Source organism: Puccinia triticina, chromosome 11A (assembly GCF_026914185.1).
Source record: "Puccinia triticina chromosome 11A, complete sequence".
Lineage (NCBI taxonomy): Eukaryota > Fungi > Basidiomycota > Pucciniomycetes > Pucciniales > Pucciniaceae > Puccinia > Puccinia triticina.
In genome coordinates, this window is record NC_070568.1 from 5,108,702 (window position 1) to 5,135,091 (window position 26,390).

Consider the following 26,390-nt stretch of genomic DNA (forward strand, 5'->3'; position numbering starts at 1 on the left):
AAAAGCACATTGCAGAGGTATTGAGACAGCATAGATACAGCTATCATTCATTATAAGAGGAGGAAGTTATATATAATACAAGCAGTGTATGTGTTGATGGGAGGAATGGATTCATTACAGATACAGACAGATGGATGAGGGATAGTGTTAGCACGGACGGAACAGCAGACTAGGATCATGTAGGATGGACGGCGTGATCAGGGATGGAATGGAGGACCATGACTAGGTAGGATGGCAGGGAGGTGGAAGGATGTTATCAATAGAAGAGGTGGAAGGTATTGGGAGCACATGTCTCAACCAGGAATGGAAGGGAGGATGGTGTGGTGTATCAAGTAAGGCAGTGTTGTAAGGGTATATTATCTTTATAAGGGTGGTATATTACTTTATAAGGGTCTAGGATTCAGTATGATGGGATATGGATGTAAGTATTAATTAGGGAGGAGGAAGAAGGAAGGATGGAGCAAGGTGGGAGGAGAGGCTTTGACCCCCAATATTCTGGATGGAAGAAGGCAACAGCTGGACATGCAGGCATATGGTAGGTTACGGAAGGTTGTTTGGGTCACCTAGCAACACATGATATCATGCAGTGCAGCATATGCAGGCAGATAAGGTGTTCAAGGAGCCTGCCTGCAGGATCAATTACATCATTGTTTGGCAGGCAGTGCAACACATGCATATATTGCTGTGCAACTGATATCCCCTCCTGCAGAATCCATTACCTCATTGTTTGGCAGGCAGTGCAACACATGCATATCTTGCTGTGCAACTGATATCCCCTGCAGAAAATAGCCCTCACAAGGAGTTCCCCTGGAGCTAAATTCCCTCACCCTTCAATATATAAGGAGGCCTCTTTCCCCCCCTCATCAGATCTTTTCCCCATCAGCCTACAGAGGTTTGGTCACAGTGGTTAGTTTTAGTTACAGTGGTAGTTTAGTGGTAGTGGTAGTGGTAGTGGTAGTGGTAGTGTTAAGTTTAAGTCAGTAGTAGTAGTAGTAGTAGTCAGGAGCTCTAGTAGTAATTAAAGTGCCTTATCAAGAGATTGTTAAGGAAGAGATTATTACCAACTTCATCAACAACAATTATAACAAGTAGTAGTAGTGTAGTAGCAACCAGGAGCTCTAGTATTGATTAAAGTGCCTTATCAAGAGATTGTTTAAGGAAGAGATCATTACCAACCTTCTCATCAACAACCCAACATCAACAACAATTGTATTTTACATAATTGATCCCACTGGATTACATTATCCCCCCATCATCAGAAGTTATAACAGATCTGAAAGAATAGTGATTTGAGGAATCTAGGTCTGATAGAGATTACTATACAAAAGTAAGATCTATCTTGGAATCAGCCACATCTTTATAAATATTGATTACAAGACTCTTAGTTATTTGCATAGTACCATTAGAGGGGCAGGTCTTTCAAACCACCCGTAAGTTGTAATAGCCTTTCAACCTATTAGCAATTTATTTCCCCCTCAGAGGATATTTTCACCAAATAAACATTTAGTGTCCCACAAGAGTCCCTACACCGGACTCGGCTTGCACATTAACTTTCTTCTCACGGATTCAGTCTCCCTCTCCCATGACAACCCCACTCTGTTCCTAGTTTGTGCAAGAACATCACACCGTGCTGTGGCACAAGATGTCGATGTCTCTTGTGCTTTGTTTCTGCTTGGCGCAATATACATTTGCCTGCCAATGCAAGTATGGCTTTGTTAGGTGGTGTATTGCTTCCACACTTCCTGCACACTGAGATGTGATTTAGACCTTACAAAGGCTGTGAGCACTATCGTCAGTAGTATTTCACCCTCACAGAGATGTTCCAAACGCTGTGAGGTAGTGCCCATGCTGAGATGTGTGTCAACACTGCCTACTAACATGGCGGCAAAACTGTCCACCGCAACGTTCGGCCGAACATGAGGGTGGACACAATCAGACTACAAGTCGTTCTTGTTGTCATGCCCAGTTGTCATTCTTGGGGAAGCTCCATTCAAATCATACTCAAGAAGCGTCCCCAAGAAGGCCTGCTGAAGGACTTTCTGTATTAGTGGGCATCATGTGCCCCCTGTATTTGGATCGTTACACTCGTGGGGCCCATGATTGTAGTGGCAGAACTGACACAGACTTGTGACCTTGGACACATGTAGCACACCACAGCAAAATTTCATCAGGCACCCATCGGTGTCCACCCTGACGTTCGGCCGAACTTCAGGGTGGACATACATAGCCGTAGAGAGCCCGATGGCCCAACCGAAGGCCCGCCCGCACTACCCACCCCACTGTACAAATCCGCCTGTCATTGACAGGGCTTCCCGCGTGATCTTTGGATGCACTTTCCCAGAGGATGGAGTCTAATTACACCACCATCCAGAGTGATTTGCAGTTGCGTTTCACCGCCGGAACCGCATCCACCAACATACATCCTTGTATTCCACTTGGATTTCAGCTCAGGAGACCGTGCGCATTTATCACCCACTTCACCTGAGCGGCTGCGCAGGGTGAGCCCATGTGTTCCGCTTGGCGGGCTCAAATGCCTTTGGCCAGACGATATTGCAGTTCACTACATATAACACAGTCAGACACCATGCTGCCCAGTGAACCCTCTTCCATAGTAGTGACCACTATCACTGCCTTCGCAACGCGCAAACACCGTTAGACAAACTAAGTCGCATGCCTGCTTCAGCCACACATCAGCATCTTCCACTATATGAGAAAGGACCCTCATTTGCTGAACATAATGCTGCCATCAGCCACATGCATTTGGCTCATGGTCTAACTGCACGTTGTCTTGCACTATCTGGATTACGTCAGGTCCCGGGCACAATCGCAAACTTCATCACAAAGGACTCTGGTCATGAACAGCACCAAGGCTTGGGTCCCGATAGGGGTAAGCCATATAAACCAGCCCACATTCCCCTCGAGTTCCTCTCCTCCCACTTGTCCCCAAATCCACTCCGCATTGACCTTTGCGCTGAATGAGAACACCTCATGTCTCATCCAGGTTCTCCCCGCGACGATCCCGCAACCAATGACTCCGGTTGCTTGACGGAAACCGAATCCTCAGGGACCACACCACCCCCCAGTGAGTTTGCCTGGTCATCGTGCCAAACCCGCAGTGTCGAATTGAGCCAAATTTCATATTTCCAGCCCAACAGGATCTCGAGCAGAACAACATCACTCGGTCAATCCCAGCGCCTTCCCTTCAAGCATTCCTAATTCAACATCAATCCTCCTTGTCCGCAGCCTCACTTGATCCGGAGGAATCTGTCCTTCCCACGGAGATACAGGAGATCACACCAGAAGAATTTGCTCGTTCAATTGATGCCGCCGCCCGATCAGCAGCCCATATCCTAGCGCTCAAGCTTCCCCGTCACTGTAAACAAAAGGCTGAGGAGCTGGCTGACTCCTTAATGAGCAGCAGACGGAGTAAGTATCTAACCAATTCATCAACCTCACCGCCGATCATGTTTATTCACAGCCCACTGGCTCCTTCCTACCACCAGCATGGGAGGAAACCGGTGCTCTCCCTGACGCAGACGATATCAAGATTACCAACCCTACCGATCCTTCACCCTCGACGTCTCGCCCAGTCAAGAAGTCACGCAAGCGTGTGACTCGCAGTCGAACAAAAAAACCCTCAACTGCCAGAGCGGTGGATCTGCTGATCAAGAACCCCGACAATCCCGCGCCGTCTCCACAACAAGCCCAGGGCTCAGTTCCCACCACCAACACCGGCCTGTCCACCGGCCCTTCAAATGACAACCCATCTGCCAGTACAGCAGATCTACAGTCGCCCACCCTCAACACTCAAGCCGCTGAGCCAATGGATATAAACCCCTGGGACCCCATTCCTGATGAATCACTCCAGGGCATTGGTCCCCTTCAATCATTGACCAATCCGCCACCTCCTCATGTTTGCACGGCAGACTCCAACCGTTCCCCCGACACCTCCGCGCCAAACAATCCAGCGCACAGCCTTCATCAGACAGTACCCGATGATCCCCCCGGGTCTGGGGCTGCCAGACCCAAATCGCCAAATCTCTTCACGCCTGCAAGTCCTACCGGCCCTGCTCAAGCCTCATCTGCAACCAAAGAACAGCCATTGACCACGTCAGAGAGCCACACCGCAAACAGCGAGCCAGCCCGGTCATCTGCAAGCCCTCACCCCGTCAAGCTGACCATTATAAAATCTGACCCCATCCGCGCGCAGGTATTCAGCATTCACCAGCAGTTCACCGGCTCCAAACCATCCTGGTCAAAATATCAGACCACCTGGCAGTCGCTGGTTCTGTTGCTCCAGAATCGCGCACATATGATGGCCCCACCAGCTCCACCTACGCAGAAATTCCATTTCCAACGCACAGGTGGTTCATATGGCAGATGGGTACAAACTATCACCGAACTTGGTAAGCACCTTGCTTTAATAAAACCGTTACTTGCTAACTAACATTATTTTTCCCAGCGGATGGGTTCTTAGCGCCATGTGCCAGCGAGCAGTGGTATTGCCCCGACCTCATTGACTTCCCCAAGCTCTCTAGCTTTGGGGACAAGACTAATGACCTCCGACCCGGGTCATTCATCCCAACACTCACCAAAACTCCCCATCCGGAATCAACAATTGTCCGCGGCCTCTTTCGGCTCCTCAACCCTCCCCGCCACTTGCACACTGACTGGGCAAGGCTCGTTGCCGCTTCTGTCGAATTCATGGCAGACACCATATTCCGACCACCAAAAATCAGTTCATCTCAAGAAAATGATCATGTTGCTCAAGGTGTTGCGACCCTTGCATATCTCGATGCCGTTAAGAACTCGTCCCCCGCCTTTGACCCTCCAAACCCAACTGGTGACCATTCCGACGTCTCCGCGCAACGTTTACACTCCGTCGACGTGATCCACGAATTTCGGAATGTCGTCATCGATGTTATGATGGCGTACATCATCCTTCAGACCCACTACCTGAGTGATGCACCTTTGACACCTGCTCAGAAAAAAGCAAACACCCAAAGCAATCAGCCATCTGTCAATGACACGATGACTCCGGTCCAGAAGGCTCCTTCAGACCTAGCCAATCCCACAGCCCACGCAGCACATCACCTTCAAAATTACCAACGCAAACAGAATTTCCAGCCGCTTGTGTATTTTGTCCTTGCTGGAGTCCGCGGGCTGTTTGTCACTTCAAGAGACCACCGAGTTGCTGGAATCTCGACTTGTATGTTGTTCATCCAGGCAATGTCCGTCATCAGACAGCACTCGAAAACACCACACACGCCTGAAGAATCAATCTGGAAACATCTTTCTGCGTATCTGGTACAGATCTTTCGACCTCTCTTTGAGTCTCGCGATATCCTCTGCCCCATGGCTCAAGTCAAAGCGCCAACTCAGTTTGAGCTTGCGGAGGCGATCACCAACAATTTTCTCAATCAATGGGGGGCTGGGAACCCCACATCGCCCTTTCTCCTGCCTTGTGCACCTGCAGAAATAAGCAATTGACCATCCTGGTCATGACACAGTAAAGGTGTAACTTGTACCTTCAGATTCCTCTCTCTGCGTGTCAGATATCCATTCATGCCGCTGCATCACTGTTTTCTGCTATATTATCTCACTGATCTCCCTGTCTGAATCCACGGTCAAAATAGCGTAAATGAAACATCTTGTGTTTGAATTGTTGGCCATTTGTTGTATTCCTTGCGCGCGAAGCGCTAGTATGTCTCTTTACTCTCAAGAAATTCCCATGCCCCGGGTCAGAGGAGGCTCATCACAACAAGAGCGTGATTTTATTAGGCAGACATATAATGTCAGCCGGCGAGGAGTATTTGCCCTGGGTGGTAGTCAAGCAAGCCAATGAGCTATCTGCTATTCCAGAGATCACTACTTCAGTTGTTGCTGGCTGACAAACAACCGTGAGAGCAGTAACAGAGCATGAGCCAAGTAGGCCGTCAGACAATGAGAAAGAGATAGAAAACAGCAAATTGGAAACTGCCTGGGAGGGGAAGGTAAATCGACCCCATCTCTGTGTCCCGACGGTCATGCAGTGGTGTGATGAACCTTCTTCCGGCGGTTTTGCTTGGTTCTTGATTGCCCATTCCAATCGTTCACTTGGAGTTTGAAACAGTTTTTGGGACAGTTCCTCAAGCCGTAAACAGTTTTATTGCATCGCTGCAGCTTTGTCGCATATTCAACCTGCAACCACCACATCTCATTAGCGTCCAAACGGCAAAATTAGCCAGCAAATTGCGTACACCCAAGGCAAACAACCCTGTGTCACAGTGTGACCTTTCCTCCACCGCACCTCCAAACCAAATGGAATCCCCACGTCGAAGAGTCTGAAACGCCTTTTGTGCTTGGCCGTGCCTCGCGATGAGCTTGATGTGAGCCGGCTTCGACTGTAAGATTTGAAGTGAGTTCCTGTGGGCCTGCTGCACTGAGAACTGTTATCATGGTTACATGGGGGAGTATTGACCAGATGAAAGTCCTGATCAACAACCTCAATGTGCCCAACACAACCTACAATTGGGTTTACATGGACCTTCACAACATAGACCGTCCCAAAGGCATTTGTCCTTTTGAATTCTTGAGCGAGAGGAAACTCTCCGCGATGAACCTGCCACTCCAGCTTCTCCACACGTATAATTGGAGAAATTGAGTTGACGGGTACAAGAAGCTGGCCGGAAAAGAAAATCTGGGTGCAGAAGTCATATAATATTGCAGGAACTGTTGTAGATGTGGCTGACGAGTCGAGGATAACTCTGTACTCATGGTAGGACCTAGAACAAACTTCCGGGGGGAGCTGATGCGAAGCAATGACCATATTTATCTCTATCTTATTTCCGACATATTTGATGTTATTCGGATCAGTATTCAAGAGATGGATATTGCCGGAAACCTCAATCATCTTCAAGGGTATCACAGATGGATGGATCAGATCGGGCGATGCTTCAGTTGCCCCATGCCCAACTAGGTCAAAAGGACAAGGCATATATACACTTGTAGGTCAGGAATCAGTTGTTGGCCGCGAGAATGATTGGCTATGACCAAGCCTGCCTATGACCAGCCAACAAAGGGAAAGCTTTGCACTGTGCCTCGGCATGGTGCAGGTGATTCCACAGATTCCACAGGCAGTTAATGTTCTGCACATGAAATTAATCACACGTGCCAGTCCCCACTTGCCTTTGATCACTCTTATCTTTGGGTGCGTCAGTTCTGTTGTGAATAATCAAACTATTCTTGTTTGGGTGCATTTGTTGCCCCTTGTGGTTGTTGGGTTTGCCCCGCCTGCCCACAACCAAGCCTTTGTTCATTCTCCTTGATGCCCCAAGGCCATTGAGCCCCGGCCCCTCACCTGTCCGGTAACTTTTTGTGAGGCTGCATATGTCCACCGTAACGTACGGCCGTTCATTGTGGTGGACATGATCTCGCGTCCAACATGGGAGAGGCCCATCAACTTTTCACCAGTTTGATGTCCCCCCTCCACGTCTTAGAACTTAATATCACCACAAAAACCTCCTCATGGCGGCCTTCATGTAACACATCAAACAGCATCACAGCATGACCTATGATCCGGTTCACCACTCAATTTTTGCAGCTGGTCTTGCTTCCTTCAAACGCAGTAGACATGATGAATCAGAGTTTTTGTGAGGTTGCCTTCTGAGCATCACATTTCTTGTGGTGGCCAACCAGAACCCCCAATTATAACATGCATAGTCCCTGGCTGCAATGTGGTTAGCCCTCATGCCCTCACAGACAACCCAGTTGTGGATCGCTCACGTGGATGATGCCTCTGCAGGGATTGTTGCTTTCTGAATGTGACGCCAACACACATGCTGAATTCTTCCCAACCTCTCGCCCAACGCTGTTGGCCTCCACGACCCACATACCATATTGGGTTACAAAGCCCCATTGTCAAGTTGGCTGCGCCATCTCCTGCACCGACGTCTGCATCTGTCTTTTACTCCTGGGATCATATGGGTTGTTCAAAAAGTTGGCGGGACGGGTGAACTAGCTGCACCACCAACCTTCTATCTGGCCAGCCTCCCATGAGGATTCCCGCAGGAGATCACCTCTGGTTTGCCCTTCATATGACATTAAGTTATTCTATCACAAATGCCAATGTCCGTCAGCAGAGAATAGTACATGCGCAGCTCTGATCTCAACCTCCTTGGGTTGAATTTGAACTTATCCCCGGGAAAAGACTTCCTTTTCTGGATCCCGTTCGACTCACTCGTGCTCAAGTCTACCCAGAGTCCCAACATTCAACCTAGGGATTGTGGACAATCCACCAGGGTGAGCAACCCGGAAAAAATGGTTGTAAGATAGGGGGAAAACCCTCACTTGGGTGAGGCAAGGGTTGAGACAGAGCAAACTAATCAGCAACAGCATGACCAGCCACGGTGACAACCACCACTATTCCTTTACAATCAGGCTCTGATGTCCATGATACTCATGCCGTCATGGGAAACAATGCAGCTACTGCAGCCTGTCAGATATATCAATCCTTTACATACCTCAATATTTGTCATTGTGGAGTTTGATCAGTTAGTGGATGTGGTGGTGTCTTGGGTTTTGTGACTGTGTGCAAATGGGTAGCCCAGCAGTAAGAAGCAACTGATCAGTTTGCTGTGGCAGGCACAGCTGCAACCGGATTTTGGCAGTGCGGCTGTCAGCCTTAGAGTCATCACAGCTGACCTAAAAGCTGCCTGTTCTACCTTTGTTACATATAAATTACTTTCGACATGTTTGTCCGAGCGAGAGAGGCGCAGAACACGGCCTCGATGAAGAGACTCCTCTCCCAAGCTTCGATGACGCAAGAAATGATTATAGAGCTGGTTGGGAGAGCAGACGCTATCCGTCTATGCCAAGAATGGATCCCCAACGAGGAGCTCCATCAATTGAATCAATCTCTAGCGCAACAGAACCCGGCAGATCAAACAATCCGCCACCATTCGCAGCTAGCCGTAGCGCCACACGCCAACTATCAACCAATGATAGCCACGCCGACTCCGGAGCCTACGGGCTTACAGTACCGAGTACCAACGCAGGAGTTCCAGGGTCCTACCCCTTCCAACCGTCAGGAACTTCCACAACCGCGTCCAGAAGGTCAGATTTACCACGGCCCTCAAATGCCGCAGCAACCACCGCCGCCGCCGCCGCCGCAAGCGCTCCAAGTGAGGCCAATACCAGCTTCTATACCGCGAGAGGTGGTTCAATTGTTCCGCCCCAGCCCTCATTATCAACCTGGCGGGGTCAATCCACCCCATTATCCTCACACGCAGCAAGGATACGCAGACCACAACCCCCCTCATCCTCAAGACAATTGGAGAGGATCAGGGAGGAACTGGAGACGCCCCCAGGACGACACTCAGAGAGTACTAGAGATAGGAGAATACCTGATGAGAGCCACACGAGGAGTGAGGAGAATCTATGGACGCGGGAGAGCCAGAGGGAGAGGCCCTTACTAGATGAATCTTTACCCAAAAGTTCCTTAAGTAGTGATTCACCACTAGGCCTCAGTTTAGATATTGATAATCTCTCTGATCCTTCAAATAGAGAATTTTTTCTCAATAACCTTAACTCTGAAATGTCTAGAAATGGTCCCTTGTTCCTAGAAGAAAAATTACAAGTCTTGTTCTCTAAATTTCTCTCTGAATTATCTGGTACTGTTGAAACCATTCCTGGTACTCTTCTTGAATCTTGTGTCAGCAATTTTAAAGATGTCCTGAATCATTCAATTCTTGATCTGTTTAAAGATGAATTCATTCCCTTTTTGCTTGATCAAATCCTGAATAACATAGGTGAAAGTGCCAGAGAGAAGTCCACAGTGAATAACAATGTGTTAGAACAACTGAAGAAACACATAGATGATAAGTTTGAGACAGTTCAAGATTTGATTCTGGTAAATGAATCACAATGTCATTCTAACATGGATACAATTGGCCAAAATCTGAAAGATTTTGAAGAGAAAGTGAGCAACAATCTTACTTCCATTGGTAATCAGATCAATGACCTTCATGCCAATGAGCACAACAGATTTGAACAATCTAAGAGAAGATTCAGTGACATATCTTCTGTAGTAAACACTGTGAGCTCAAAGCTGGATTCCGTGTTAATACCAGATGACAGAGACCAACCCCCTCATCTCTTATACAATAATCCCTTCCAGAATGTCCACCATGAGCAACAACAGGAACACAGACCTCCTCCTCCTGTTCCTACTCCTGAACCCCAGAGACCACCAAGAGATAACTTTCCTAAGCCTGCTAGCAATACTCCTGAGGCTAAGACCCCAGAGGAATTCCCCTACATTGATCATGGAGCAATAGACTTTGAAATGAGGAAGGAACTGTGGAAAGGTATCCCCAAAAATGGAGACTGGGAGAAATTCTCTGGAGAATTACCTTACAATCATGAGCTTTGGATTAAAAACACTGGTATCCTGGTCAGAGACTACTTGATGCTGGATAACATGATAATCAGTAGATTAACAATCTTGTTAACTGACACTGCAAGGAATTGGTACCTAGGCATCAGAGACCAGTATGGAAACAAATCTTGGGCTTGGTGGAAGAATGCCATCAGAAACAAGTTTGGCACTGAGAACTGGAAATGGAAAATGCAACAAGAGTTTGAGAATGATCACTTTGCCTATGATGGGAGGAAAATCCATAAATGGTTTGGTAATCAGAGAGAAAGACTGAAAGCTTACCAACCTGAACTCAGTCAGTATCTTATTTGTGAGAAAATCTTAAAGCAATGCCCTCCAAACCTTGAGCATGCTATTAAAAGCAGATACAAAAGAGATGCCACTGAAATGAGTTTTGAGGATATGGTTATAATTGCTGAAGAGGTCATAGACAGAGTCATGAAAAGGAACAAGCCTGTGACAAACAATTATAACACTCCAAACAGATCCCACTGGAGAAGCAATCCTGCCCCTGAGAAAACTGATAAGCCAACTGACTCCTCTTGTGAGCCTGAGTCTCTATAGTGACAGCAGGACACAAGAAATGGGGGACAACAGTTTGATTTCTTGGGATAAAGAAAATACAACTGTAAGAGAAAAAGAGAAAGAGAGAGAAAGAAACCAAGCAGGATAAGATAGAAGAGAAGTACTAGGTTATTCTAGTGGGAATGCACGTCCACTGGCAATGCTACTCTTCAGAAGAGTGCTGCTAATCTGTGCTAGAAGTGCTACAGCTTCCTCTCAGGAGGGTATCTGGATTAGATAAGTTTAATCCAGCCACAGTTTTTTAGACTTCTCTCTGGACAGTCAAGGTTCTTAATGGGAAACCTGAGGGACAGCCCTGCAACCTAGATTTTGAGGCAAAGGCCAAGTGATTATAAGGGACAGCCCTGTGATCAAGATAGAGGCAAAGGCCTGTAGAATAGAAGGGACAGCCCTGTGATCAAGGAGGAGGCAAAGCAAGAAGAAAAGGCAGATCAAGCAAGACACAGAGTTGTACCTCTGAGATAATCAAGGTTCAGTGAAAGAGGTTACTTACTGTCAATATCCTAGGCGCCTGTGACGGTAGGTATACTGGGAGTAGAGTAGGCTCTTTGGTGGTGATCCTGGGTTATCTGGGTGGTGGTTCTGGTGTGCTAAAGTCTGTGGATCCGCCTCAGGCAAGGGGGATTCTGACTACAAAAATTTTCACAGTTTGCTTATGTAATTTACATATGTACATGTGGTTTGGCGCGCCAGGTAGTGCTGACACGTCACAACTGCGCAAGCGCGCCACAACTCAGTAACTCAGGGAAGGAGTATAGTTACAATGAATTGATAAGTTGTAACTAGGGTCAAAATTGCATGAGGAAACAGAATCTGAAGTCAAAACAAGGTTATCTCTTAAGATGAAAAAGATATAAAGTAATTTATATGTAACAAAGGTAGAACAGGCAGCTTTTAGGTCAGCTGTGATGACTCTAAGGCTGACACCTCTGCCAAAAAGAATCCTGTCCCTGCCCCTGAGAAAGAAAAACTTATATGCCATTTCTGTAAACAAACTGGTCACTTCTCCAGGGAATGCCCTAAGAAGAAGAACAGGATCAATAATGTAGGAATGGATGATGATGATGATCCCAAGAGTGACAATGGAGAAGATCAAGGTGAACCACACAAGTCTGAATCAGAACTAGATGAAGAAGAAGAGAATCATAGAACCAATCATATGATTCTTGCCATGGACAATGGGAATGGTGCCAATTATGACCCCTTAGTTGATTTTGATTTTGGAACACATGCTGTAGAGTGTGAGATAAACCAAGACTTCTCCATTGCTGAAATTCAAGCTGAAACTCATCAACCCCAGACATGGGACAAATCCTGCCAGTCTTCCCACATAGAGGATGCTAGACTGATGAAATGTAAACCTGATAGAGGAAAAGCTCATCTTACTGGAAAAGCAAATCTTACCACTGTCCTTATTGAATCCAGAGAACAATCTGCATGTCTTCTTGATAGTGGAGCTTCTTGCTCAATCATCAGCAACAAATTGCTAGACTCTATATTACCAGAATGGGAAAACAAGCTCATGCCAATTAACCATGCAAAATTTCACAGCTGTAGTGACCAATTACAACCAATGGGCATAATAGAAATAGCTTTGATTTTTCCTCACACTAAAGGCTCTATCAGAATTCTAGCAGAATTTGTAGTCATGAAAAATGCAAGAATTGACTATCTTATCCTTGGAAATGATTACATGTCTCTTTATGGCTTTGACATCACAAACAGCAAAGAGAGATTCTTTACCATTGGAAATGAGAACAAGAGGAAGAAATTCAGTTTTAAGTCTCATCATCTGGAGAAAATGAGCCCTTCCAATGAAATTTCTGCTGTAAAGAAGTCCAATCCTCAACTGCAGAAATTTATTACAGAAGAACTCTGTGAAGCCAAGTTCAGTGATAAGTTGACTATTGAGCAAAAGGAGAAGCTGTTTGAAGTCCTCCACAATAACAACCTTGCCTTCTCCAATACCAACCAGCCCCTTGGTGCCATTAAAGGTCATGAAGTTCATATCAAATTGACAACTGAGAGACCCTATCCTCCTCTCCTCAGAAGACCTCCTTATCCTGCCAGCCCCAAAATCAGAGAAGCTCTTGAACAACACATTGAGGAACTAGTAAACCTGAATGTTCTAAGGAAAGTTGGTCATAATGAAGTAGTTGAGATCACTACTCCTGTAATCATTGCCTGGCACAATGGAAAGTCCAGAATGGTAGGAGACTTCAGAGCTTTGAATTCATACACTGCTTCAGACAGGTATCCCATTCCCAAGATCAGTGAGACTCTGAACAACCTGGCCAAAGCTAAGTATCTGACTAGCATGGATGTACTCAAAGGTTTTCACCAGAATGTCATTGCAGAAGATTCCAGACATCTACTCAGGATTATTATGCACAAAGGAATCTATGAGTACCTTAGAATGCCCTTTGGGATCAAGAATGCCCCCTCTCATTTCCAGAGAATGATGGACATTGAATTCAGAAAGGAAATTGATGAGAAGTGGGTCATTATCTACATTGATGATATCATCATTATGTCCAACACTTGGGAGGAACACCTCAATAGGATAGACAGAATCCTGAAAGTTGTCATTAACATGAACATGAAAATCTCCTTGAAGAAGTGTAACTTTGGATTTGATCAGATCAAAGCTCTAGGCCATCTTGTGTCTGGTATTGCCATAGGAATAGACCAGAATAAAGTAGCTGCTGTCCTCCAAAAACCTGTGCCTAGTAGTAGGAAAGAAATGCAATCATTTCTTGGTTTTGCTGGGTACTACAGACAACACATTGAGAAGTTTGCAGAGATAGCCAAACCTCTGACTGAGCTGACAAGGATTGATGTCATATATGAGATGACTCATCATAGAATAGTAGCCTACGACTTGTTAAAAGAGAAACTGACCACAGCTCCATTGCTATTGTTTCCTGACTGGGCCCATCCTTTCACACTATATGTAGATGCTAGTATGACTGGTCTAGGTGCTGCTTTACATCAAGTCCAAGTCATTGATGGAGTGAGAAAAGAAGGACCCATTGTTTTCATATCCAGACAACTGAAGGACAGTGAAACAAGATATGGTGCTAGTCAACTTGAATGCTTATGTCTGGTTTGGGCCCTGGAAAAACTCCATTACTACTTGGATGGCAGTGTATTTCATGTTGTAACAGACTGCACAGCTTTGAGATCACTATTGAACATGAAGACTCCCAACAGACATATGCTCAGGTGGCAGATTGCTATTCAAGAATACAGAGGCAATATGACCATAATCCACAGAGATGGGAATATTCACAAGAATGCTGATGGACTGAGCAGATGGGCTTTGCCAAATGATCCCAGTAACCCTGCTTATGACCCAGAAGACAAGGATGATGATAGATTCCCCATCATGGGCATACATGTCTCTACTTTCAAGAATGAGTTCTTTGACTCAGTGAGAGAAGGCTACAAGCAAGACAAGAACACTACCATATTGTCTGAACTTTTGTTGAAAGATGCTAAAGATGCCCAGTTAAAAAATTCCTTACAAGATCCTTGGAGAAAGCTATATGATGAAGGAAGATTCTCCATATTTGATGGCCTCATCTACTTCAGAGAGAAACACAACTCTGTCCTAGTCCTAGCTGACAAAGAAAGTATCAACACCATCTTGCATGAATGCCATGACAGTGTCTACTCTGGTCATCTTTCTGAAGATAGGACTTTAGAAAAAGTAGCTGATACTGCTTGGTGGGCTAACTGGAAACAAGACACTGGTGAATACTGCTCCTCCTGTGATAGATGCCAGAAAGCAAATAAAGCCACAGGCAAAAGATTTGGACTGCTTATGAAAATTGAGGAACCTTCAAAGCCATGGGATGTTATTAACATGGATTGGGTAACTTCCTTGTCCCCTGGAGGAGCTGCTAGTTTCAATGCTTGTCTGGTAATAGTGGACAGATACTCTAAGACCCCTATATTTGTACCCTGCTTCAAGGATGACTCTGCCATGGACACTGCCATACTGTTTTGGAACAGAGTAATGCCTAGGACTGGAATCCCCAGAATCATCATCTCTGATAGAGACCCTAAGTTCACATCTGAATTCTGGACTGGTTTGCATAGTATGCTAGGAACAAAACTCTCCTTCTCCACTGCTTACCACCCCCAGACTGATGGATTAGCTGAAAGGATGATTCAAACACTTGAAGATATGATCAGAAGATTTTGTGCATATGGTCTAGAATTCAAAGACAATGATGGTTACACTCATGATTGGGTTTCACTTCTACCAATCCTTGAGCTAGCATATTGCACCAGCATACATTCAACCACTGGAAAACCCCCTGCCATCCTAGAAAAAGGCTGGATCCCAAACCTTCCCAGGAATTTCTTGAAGCAAGACTCTGTAGACATTCATCCTACTGCTCTTGCCTATGGAAAGATCTTTGAGAAAGCCAGAAAACATGCTGAGCACTGCATAACAGAAGCTACATCTTACAACAAAGAGAGATGGGACAAGAGTCACAAAGAACCATCTTTTAAAGTTGGTGATAAAGTCCTAATATCCACAGCAAACTTCAACAACCTGTCTGGCCCTAAGAAGATGAGAGACTCCTTCACAGGACCATTCCTTGTGAAAGCTTTACATGGGAAAAATGCTGTAGAAGTGATACTGACTGAAGAGTTTAGCAGGAAACATCCCACATTTCCTGTCAGCTTGGTGAAACCATACAAAGACCCCAATCCAGACAAGTTCCCCTTGAGACAGAAAGTCAAAGTTGTCATCCCCCCCATGGATAAGACCCCTCAGAGTAAAGTCATACAAAATATTCTCAGAGACAAGAGATTGAGAGTGGAAAACAGAGATGTTATGATGTACTTAGCTAGATACAAAGGTATGAGTGCTGATCATGATGAATGGCTCCTTGAGAAAGACATCCCAGACTCTGCTATCCTTCTCAGGAAATTCAGAAGTGAGAAGAGGTCTAACCCTGTGGTTTAATTTCTTACAGAAATCCAACCCTTTTGGTGGTAGGGAATGTCAGCCTTAGAGTCATCACAGCTGACCTAAAAGCTGCCTGTTCTACCTTTGTTACATATAAATTACTTTATATCTTTTTCATCTTAAGAGATAACCTTGTTTTGACTTCAGATTCTGTTTCCTCATGCAATTTTGACCCTAGTTACAACTTATCAATTCATTGTAACTATACTCCTTCCCTGAGTTACTGAGTTGTGGCGCGCTTGCGCAGTTGTGACGTGTCAGCACTACCTGGCGCGCCAAACCACATGTACATATGTAAATTACATAAGCAAACTGTGAAAATTTTCGTGGTCAGAATCCCCCTTGCCTGAGGCGGATACACAGACTTCAGAACACCAGAACCACCACCCAGATAACCCCAGGATCACCACCAAAGAGCCTACTCTACTCCCAGTATACCTACCGTCACAGGCGCCTAGGATATTGACAGTAAGTAACCTCTTTCACTGAACCTTGATTATCTCAGAGGTACAACTCTGTGTCTTGCTTGATCTGCCTTCTCTTCTTGCTTTGCCTCCTCCTTGATCACAGGGCTGTCCCTCCAATTCTACAGGCCTTTGCCTCTATCTTGATCACAGGGCTGTCCCTTCAATTCTACAGGCCTTTGCCTGTATCTTGATCACAGGGCTGTCCCTTATAATCACTTGGCCTTTGCCTCAAAATCTAGGTTGCAGGGCTGTCCCTCAGGTTTCCCATTAAGAACCTTGACTGTCCAGAGAGAAGTCTAAAAAACTGTGGCTGGATTAAACTTATCTAATCCAGATACCCTCCTGAGAGGAAGCTGTAGCACTTCTAGCACAGATTAGCAGCACTCTTCTGAAGAGTAGCATTGCCAGTGGACGTGCATTCCCACTAGAATAACCTAGTACTTCTCTTCTATCTTATCCTGCTTGGTTTCTTTCTCTCTCTTTCTCTTTTTCTCTTACAGTTGTATTTTCTTTATCCCAAGAAATCAAACTGTTGTCCCCCATTTCTTGTGTCCTGCTGTCACTATAGAGACTCAGGCTCACAGCGGCCACTACGCACTGCAGGGTGGTTTTGCGGTTGGTAGGTTTGTGTTCTGGCCTCTGTCATTTCCTGTTGAATTTGTGCACTGAGGGGGAGCTTCTTAGTGCATCTTTCCAGAGGAATTGGGATGGATCAACACGACGGATCCTTTGCACATGGGCTCCCTCAATGACAATATTTATGGAAACTGCTCATCTTAAGCTGACATGAAATGCTCCTATCTTCATACTGTGGGGATCATGCAACAAAAATGCATACTGTACTGGCAGAAAAGTCAAAATTTACATTGTCAAATAGCCAATTATCCATTGAATGTGCCATCCTTAATGCTTTTCTCTTGCTTGAGGGGTCAAAAACATTGATTTATCTAACCTGAGCTGCCACTGGGACACTTCAGATGACATACGCCTTGGGAATAACAGTCATCTCTCCCAAGTTGAGCATCTGATTCCGTTTCCAAAATTGAAACAAGATACTGGTCCAAACAAGTCTTGAAGTGCAACAGCTATACTCCAGCACCCACCAAAATCAATCTTTCCTGATCCGGTCTATTGCTGAGAAAGGCTTGATGAACAATCAGGACTGCCCTTCTCCTAGTGATCAGTATCATTTGTTTGAATGCATTTGTAACACATAGATGAACCTTTGTAGGTGCTTCTTTTGGGGTCATCCACAGCGCACATCAGCCAGACTCCTTCCTTTCATGAAATATGGCCAGCAGCTCAAAAGCCTGTCAGTAAGGAGAAGTTGAGGGCTGCCATGGTGCCCTGTGCCACAGATGAATAATTTTGGATTTCCCTGTATCACACTGAGCACAGGTGCCCATTGTTGAAGCAGGCATCCGTTGCAAAGCATTTAAAAATATTACCTTTTCCTCCTCTGTTGAAATTGGCTGTATTTCTGAAAACTGAAGTCTGAGGGCTCCACGATTATCATCCTTGTGTTTCACTTGGTCATGGAAAATGAAGAGGATGATGAAGTTCTGAACTTACAATAGTGATGAGTTAACACAAACACACTGGACAGCAAGGCTTTAATATTAACTGTTGGTGTGGCAAAGTGGCTGAATGGAAGTTGAACCTCTGAGCTCCACCAGATGGTGCACTCAACCCAGTCAAATTTGTAACTTATGATCTTCACAGGGATTCAAAATTATTGTTCATAATGCCCTCTTCATAGCAGGAGAGCTCTTGCTAAACTTTGATTGGGTCAGTCTGCACAGAGGTCATCCTAAAACTAACACCACCGTTATTCCACCGAGTGTGACACGATTCCATGGAATACACTAGGACTGAAAATTTTGCCAAACATAACTTCAACTTCATGTGCACTAAACATTGGCATTTGATCCTGCAACTGCCATCAGTGGTTGGTCATGAGTGGCATGTGAAATTGGATTGATTTCAACTTGACATCAACATGATTCATCTTGACCGTCACATACCGTAACGGTTGACATTAGTCAGAGTTCCTGAAAGACATTGTGGCCTGGCACTCTCTAGAGAGTGCAACACTTTCTCCCCTGGTGATATACAGCTACTTTTCCCCAATGCTTGGAAACTTCAATCAGGAGGATCAGGCCTTGTATTGGCAGCTACAAGGCCCAAATTGCATCAAAGCAGCGCGCTCCTGAGTGCTTCTCAAGTCCAGAGGGGCAGCTTCCACAGGCTAAGGGTTGATCTTGAAAGAATGAAAAGAGAGAATGCAGGTAAGCCTCCCTGTGAGACAGACCTGGGGCTCCTTCGGGGCTCTCTGGGCTTTGTTAAGCTTCTGGGCGCTATGTGTACTCTAGCGATGGAGCCGCTGTACATACTTATTTTTGTTGTTTCGAAAAGTGGGGTCGAGGGTATGTATGTACAGGATACCTAAACGTGGAATTACACATCCTGACTCATGACATGATTGATGTACATATTGGCTTGGCTGGTATGGGCGAAGGCTGGCGAAGGCCGCTGCTCCTGAAAGCTCCTCAGCCTGGGTATCGACCTCTTGTGGTGTAAGAGAAACAGTCGATGAGAACACTTGAAACTTTTAAGACAGATGAAACCAGATAATCCTTGCAGGCGCTGCGAACGTTTGAGCTCTTCACTTCCGAAGCCGCCTGTTCCCTGGTGATAAACAGTCAGAATAGCTCCTTTTAACCACCCTGCTCGCTCATTACCTCTGTACCTTAACCAATTATTACCTACACTAGATCCTCATATCGGAGAGGAGTATCGACAAACCTCAGCGACTGAATCCGAGATACCTGCAAATTCGACTTGATGATGCGGAAACCACTGGCACACTGGAAGGTCTTTCTTGCTTGCGGGACGATGTTCTACATCTTGACCGAGTTACCAGGAAAGCAGCTTGCTGCAATTAGGATGCGCAAGCGTACCGTTGGCATCGACGGGTAAGCTACGATCCACAAAGGCCTGTTAGATTGATTCGCGGCATATTGACATGCGAATGTATGATCTTCTCCGGATGCTTAATGATAGCTTGGAAAGCACCAAGGATCTGGTTGTGTCTTCGAAAACCGGACACGATCACGTCGGGTTTGGCGCTGGAAATGTGTGAGCAACTAAGTCACCCACAGCACACTCGAGTCATTCTTCGCTTTTCACAATACTCACTTGCAGCATTTTTTTTTTTTCTGCTGATTTCTTTTTTTCACTGTCTGATCACCTCAACAGCTTCGAGCAGATGGGCATTGTTGGTCACTCAGGCAAATTTACTCCAATACAAATTCAAGGGTGACTCATCACTAATTCGGGACCGCTTTCATTTTCACCCAAATGCATCTAACCATTGTCTTCTCCCTCTTCGGTGAAATTCCAGCCAGATTCCTGCCGATATTATGAATGATATCCCCGAGCAGTATCGAGATGGACTGCTTGTACACCAAACTAAGCACGTGTAAGTACCTCAGCTCCCAAGCCTACCAACCACTATTTAAAACTGACAGTCCGGACGGTTGACATCGTTCCACAGGGATCATACTAAAGATATTCAAACATCGGAAACCACTGAAAAGAATGCGCTAGGCCTCACGAGCACCCTTCAGCAGACAATCGTCCGCGAAAACTTTCTGTGAGTACCGATTGACTCCAAGTAATGCCGTGAAGAGTTTAGTTTGTTGGCTTGTCACTGACTGATTGAACAAAAAAAAACTACGATGGTTGGAACTAAACAATTTGAGGAGAGTAGTGCCGACGCGAAATATCATATTCTGGCTAAAGGTGCACATGTCCATGTACACGTGAAGGAACAAGGAATCCGAGCCCCCGATCCTAAGGCTAAGCACAAGTTCCTCACAGCCACTGCAACTGAGCAGATGGAAGGAAAAGCCAAAACTTACGCGCAAGTTATCAACCTATCGTCCAGTGTTTGAAACCACTCACCCCTCTTGCTAATCTTCAAATCCATTTACATCTGAATGACAGTGCATGGGATGATCTTATTGCGTTGATACCTCCGCATGACCACGAAGATTTTGGGGCGTATCTCGCACAGTTGAGATTATTTTTATGTCACGCTGCTCGTTCTCACTACCAAGCACTCACCTAAATTCACTGTGTTATCAGAACGGAACGTGATGACCCATTGGAGCGGATTCAAAACCAAGTCGCTGTGTACCAGTTCAGCCGTAAATACATCAGCTTCACGGATCAAAAAAACAAGCTAAGGTAAGGAGATCACCAACAATCATGAGAGATTTCCACCTGCATTCAAGCCGACACACTTATCTTTACCCATAGAAGTATCACAGCTCCACCCTCTGCAGAGGTCCACCCCACTGTCTCCGATTCAGGTTCAAGAAAAGAAAATGCGAATGAGGTAGAATCAGGGGAAGAGGTTTGGAAAGGGAATACCCCATCAAAAGAAAATGAGAAGGTGATAAAATCAGGAGACGAGGTTCAGAAATCATCAGACGAAAGACAGACGGGCAGGAGTGACGTAGACGTCCGGACTGCCCAATTCGTTGAACAGATTGGGTGAGTTTGGAATGTCCTCTACCGAAATGATCTGGTTGAATCGACTAACCCTTACACTTGAAATCTTAGTTATCTTCTGCCGCGTCAAGACCCACCTAGCAACATTGACGACCCGTAAGCTTATCAGATATATCCACATCCAGTGTGGCATTTCACGTTAAGGAGGATTTGACTCACCTGCATTGCATCCTTGACCACCAACCATTGAAATTCGTCTAAAATAGCAACTTCATGTGAGTCATTTCATCGTAGAACCTCCGCTTCTTCTCTATCATTGACATGTCTTGTGTTTTTAAAAATCAAAACCTTTAGGCAATTTAAAGAATTGAAAATGGCACTCAAAATCCGTATGCACCAATCGGACGCTGAGATCAAGCGCTTTGTCACATGGATCAATGCGTGAGCAAGGAAATTAGTTCATAATCTAATTTTCTAAACATATGAATTGACGGAATGTTTTGTGGCGCAATAGACACCACAAACAAAGTCTCGGCCAGATAGCGGACGATGACTGGTTCCCAACGTATGAGCTGTTTTGGAATTATGCGACATATCTCCATAAGGAAGATCTGTAAGTCTGTGATTGTATTCCTTTCAGTTAGATTCTTTGGTGAATTGACACAGCTCCCAAATAAAAAAACAATCCAACAGGAAAAATGTTAACCCTACGCAATTTGACTTGATAAATAAAAAGGGAGTCGAGGCGGTTGCACAAAACCATGAAAAACATTACTTCTCCCCGTAAGTGCCGGTTGCAATTCAGTTCCCGAACTAGTTTTACTGACAGGATGTATGACTTGCTTCTGCAGCTATCTCAAAGAACTCCTTGAAGCAAATTTGACGCCAGTGGAAAGAAAGCATTTCGGGAAGACTGTTTTATACAAAGACAAGAAAAACGTGCTAGTCAATGTATTCTCCAAGAAGGGAAAGCCCAAAGCCGAAAACAGAAATCCGTATGTGTACAGGAGCGAGTTCGCAAAAGAACTAAAAGAATGGCGCGAAAAACCCAGAACGATTCGCGAGAAATTGGAATTAGGCCTCGAATCCGCAATGATGAAATCTAAAAAAGTGGCTTCTTCGTGGGCTGAGCGATGTAAAAACGCATTCAGGAATATTTTTGCAATCTTGCGCAAAAAAATCCGGAATTTAATTCCTATTGTTAAGAAGAGAGTTGATTAGAAAAGACAGCCTCCTCCTTGAACTTTTTCCGTTTCATTAATCAAGGAATGCTGTATAATGATCTTGGATTGTCTTTCTTATCACTTATGCGTTCTGGCTTGATTTCACATTTCAGTTTCTCTCTCTGATATTTCATTTTATCTTTCTGATACCTAATAATTGATTTGGGTTTTGATATATGTATTTAGGGTTCTCATAGTTGAGAACATACAAATTTCAAGCCTTATGAGTGCAAGTCCACTGTTGAAAAACTGATATGGACTGATCTGTAAGGGGTAAAGAAATGATAGTAGATCACATTATACAGAATTCCATCCCAAATTTTTGACATTTAGTCGCAGAGTATATGGAGCCAGGATTTTATGTCACCCAAATTTGAGAGCCCTAATTCTCATGTAGTTCACATGCAGACCTGGTTATTTCAGCAACAAGTACTGAAACTATGATGAAGCAAGCATGTTGATGGAAATATGGGAAGCTCCTTGTAGCTGTGGACCATCCTCCTCCTGATTGTTTCAAGGCCCAGTAACTTCAATTGAATCTCTATCCAAGAAAAATACACTGCAAGAAAAACTCTAGAAACTGCTTACAGTTGAGATGCAAGAGCTCAAGGCAAGCTGTGCCTCATGCAAGAATCAAGCACTGGTTGATTACATACACATTTCATAATTTATGCAAGAGTGAGTCTAAGGTACAAAAAACTAAGTACAGGCTCCAAAATATTGAGTTGATACCTGTGCAAATTCCCCTTTCATGTACACATACCCCTTTCATGTGCACATATCCCTTTTGTATGCATTCAACCCTTTCATAATGTGTACATACCCCTTTATGTGCACATACCCATTTCATATGCGTGTATCCCTTTCATGTGTGTGATGGTGTATCCCTTTCACAATGTGTACATACCACTTTCATCATGTGTTCATGACCCTTTCATTTTTACATGTCACCTTTGAGCTTTATACATCCCTTTCATCATCCAGTTCTACATACCCCTTTGATGTTTACGTATCCCTTTCATGTGCAAATTGAAATACCACTTATAAATGCACATACCCCTTTCATGCATAAATACCCATTTCATCATGTGTACATATCCCTTTTATGTGTTAATAAACCTTCTCACATTCCCCTTTCATATGTAGATATCCCTTTCATGTGGAAATACCCTTTGTATGTTATTCTGGCTGGATTCAATGGCACATGGAGTGTTTACTAAAAGAAAATAAAAGGGTGCTCAGGGGGATGCTCATTTTCAAGGTTGAACATTTGTCTCAGCCTACTGCATGAGCACTACAGCATGTTCAGCATTGGGATGCTGAACAAGGTGCACCAACAATGGGAAGTTACTTACGTTACGTTATCCAGAGGGATTTTTGTAACGTAACTTCCCACTGTTACTAGACAACGCGTTATTGTTATCTGGTGAAATGTTCCTGCGCTTGTTTGGATAACGTAACGGAGGGGACTTTCCGCCTTGCTGCCGCAAAACATAACGCCAATAACGCGCTAACCGCGTTATCTGGCGTAAAGGCACCGTAAAATGGGCAAAAACCCCGCTTTATCCGCACATTATCCTCTCCATATTGCGGGGGATAACTTGACGGGTCTAATAAAACAGAAAAAAATGTAACTAAAACAACGCTGCCGTTAGCACAACAATAACGGCACCAATTCAGTTAAGTTATCCATTACTTTTTGTTACGGATAACGTAACCTCCCATTGTTGGGTGCACCAGCACAGAATTTGGGTGCTTGACTCCAGATTGATCTGAGGCTTGATTCAAGCTTGCTGCATCTCAACTGCAAGCGTTTCTAGAGTTTTTCTTGCAGTGCAATGGTGTACCTGCTGCACTTTGTTTGGCACAGCAATTTTTTGTGATGCTGAACTGTGTTTAGTGCCACAATTTTTTGCGCTGCTGCGCAAGCTGCAATGTTGAAGTGTCAAACTGGCACTGCTTAACACATTGTTGCCATCCAATCACCATTGGAGGCAACACTACACACAATCATAAGCATACATATACTGTATTCAGCTGCAACATAGCAATGTGTACTTAGCTCAATGATTTGAGCATCACTAATGCTGAGGATGTGTAAGCAACAATGTGTTAAAAATTGCTTGATTGAAACTTCAACACTCCCTGTGCTTGATAAAGGGTTACACTGTGGTGATTTATATTGATGAGCATGGTATATTATCCACTCGGCAATAGTGCGCGCCAGAATGCACAGGAAGCTGAGCTCAGAGTGCATTTGGTGACATAAGCACTGAGGATGATTTCAGGAAAGCTTACAGAAACCACGGATTGGAGGATATGCAGATTGCAGACCACAGAGTTTGGGTCAGGCGGCAGACCAGAGTAGATGGGCAGGGCAGGGCGGCGGCCGGCCGGCCACGGCAATTGATAGCAGAGGCGTGTCAGCAGGTGAGCCAGGGCATCTGAAGCAATGGTGAAACAGATGCAATACAATGCAATATTGCACATTTATTGGTATTGCATTGTTGTGGCAATGCACCATATTGCTAATCTGCTGTATTGCATAGCAAAACCAATGCATGGCATTGCTTGATCAATACAGCAGGTGAGAAACCCTTGCATTGCATTGTAGAGACAATGCAATGCAATGCAACCAATATATGCGCAGATAGACCGATAAATATTGGTATCACATCTATTGGCATTGCATTGGTCAAACCAATTCTCATCCAACAAAAAGCCTGTATTGCAAAGCTCAACCAATGAGCCTTGAACAATGCATATTGCATCGGCCTTCCAAAACAATGCAATTTGATGCACAGTATTTGGTGTTATTGTTGATGTAATATGGCCCAATATTGATGCGCGCATCATATCTGTTTCACTGTTGGCTGAAGCGGGTTTCACCAGCGGGTGGAGGCGCTGGTGAGAGACCAACTGACAGGGGCTAGGTAGTGGACGTGGGAGGTCAAGCGTCAGAGAGGAGCGGAGCCTGGGAATGTGATGTGCGGAAGTCAGGCGGAGACAGTAGAATAGTGTGGGAAATTGTTGAACTGGGAGATCCTCTGGGAATGGAGACAGACATGCGTGGAGGGAAGGAAGGAGGCGTAGGGCTCACATTTTCTCTTCTCTTTTCTTTTCCATCATCTATCTGTACTTACACTTATGGATGTACTAGAGTATTAGAAGAGTTTTCCATCACCCTTATTTTTCCTACTTGCTTGATTGCTACTGCAGAGTGCGGATCTTCATCACTTGTGGATTATTCCACTATAGATCAGGCTCATTGCAGAGCGCTGAAGGCTAGTGGAACGTAGCAGTGCGGAGAAGGCAGAAGTGGTCATTTCTACACACTACCCAACCTTTATTCTCACAACGCACAATGCACCAATCTTTCCCAGTTCAATTTTGAAGCAGAAAGCACATAACCTATAAGACTAAAAGTATTTGATGATGGTGTGAGTTGTTAGACACAACCCTTTAGCAGTGAAAATGAGAGCACTAACAAACCATTCATCATTGTTCCAACTCAAAACTATTGTAATTGTTGCTCACATCATCAACACTCCTATACAGGTTTGCCAGTGCTCTTGTTTTCACCACGAAAGGCTTGTGTATAAAAACTTGCACCATCATCAAAGATTTGTCAGTGCTCTTGTTTTCACTGCTAAAGGCTTGTGCCTAACAACTCACACCATCATTAAAGACTTTGATTCTTAGGTGCAATGTGAAGCGGTCACATTGCGGTGCTACCAGCCTTCTTGGAGAAAATGCTGATTTATAAATTGATGCGCTATAAAAGCAAGTACTCAGGCCCCGTTTTGCTGCCGCATTATACATCATAAATGGTCAAATTTATGATGCGCGACCCCCAGGGGCTTCAAAGTTTTGGTGGCAATGGGGGGCAAACTTTGGGTTGCGCTTTGTAAATTTGACCATTTATGACGTATGACGCGGCAGCCAAACGGGGCCTTAGTGAGGAAGCACTTTGTTTCAGTGCAGATTTTCTAACTGCTACGCAGGAGCAAGAACAAAGAAATAAAAAAAAGAGTTTGAAACAGAAAAAAAGAAGTCAAAAACAGAAAACAATTTTTCCTATCTGCTGATTCAGCGGTGTAAAGTGTTAGAATTATGCCCCATGCCCAGAAGAGGGTTTATTTCCTTTTTGTTCCTTTTCTTTCCATCAGGGTCCTTTAGCCCCCTAGGCCCCT

The 26,390-nt window shown here is 44.9% G+C and overlaps 1 protein-coding gene across 1 annotated transcript; it reads left to right on the plus strand.

Moving 5' to 3' along the window:
• Positions 1–2,670: 2,670 nt before the first annotated feature.
• PtA15_11A495 (uncharacterized protein) lies at positions 2,671–22,195 on the plus strand (the record flags this gene model as incomplete). The annotated part of the gene is made up of 17 exons (XM_053161409.1): positions 2,671–2,887; positions 3,002–3,082; positions 19,380–19,431; positions 19,520–19,594; positions 19,715–19,774; positions 19,860–19,937; positions 20,013–20,111; positions 20,229–20,381; positions 20,465–20,533; positions 20,606–20,707; positions 20,780–21,016; positions 21,086–21,130; positions 21,241–21,249; positions 21,329–21,415; positions 21,489–21,587; positions 21,668–21,757; positions 21,826–22,195. 17 exons carry the CDS (start codon positions 2,671–2,673, stop codon positions 22,193–22,195), a joined length of 1,923 nt encoding a protein of 640 aa, XP_053025359.1.
• Positions 22,196–26,390: the final 4,195 nt, after the last annotated feature.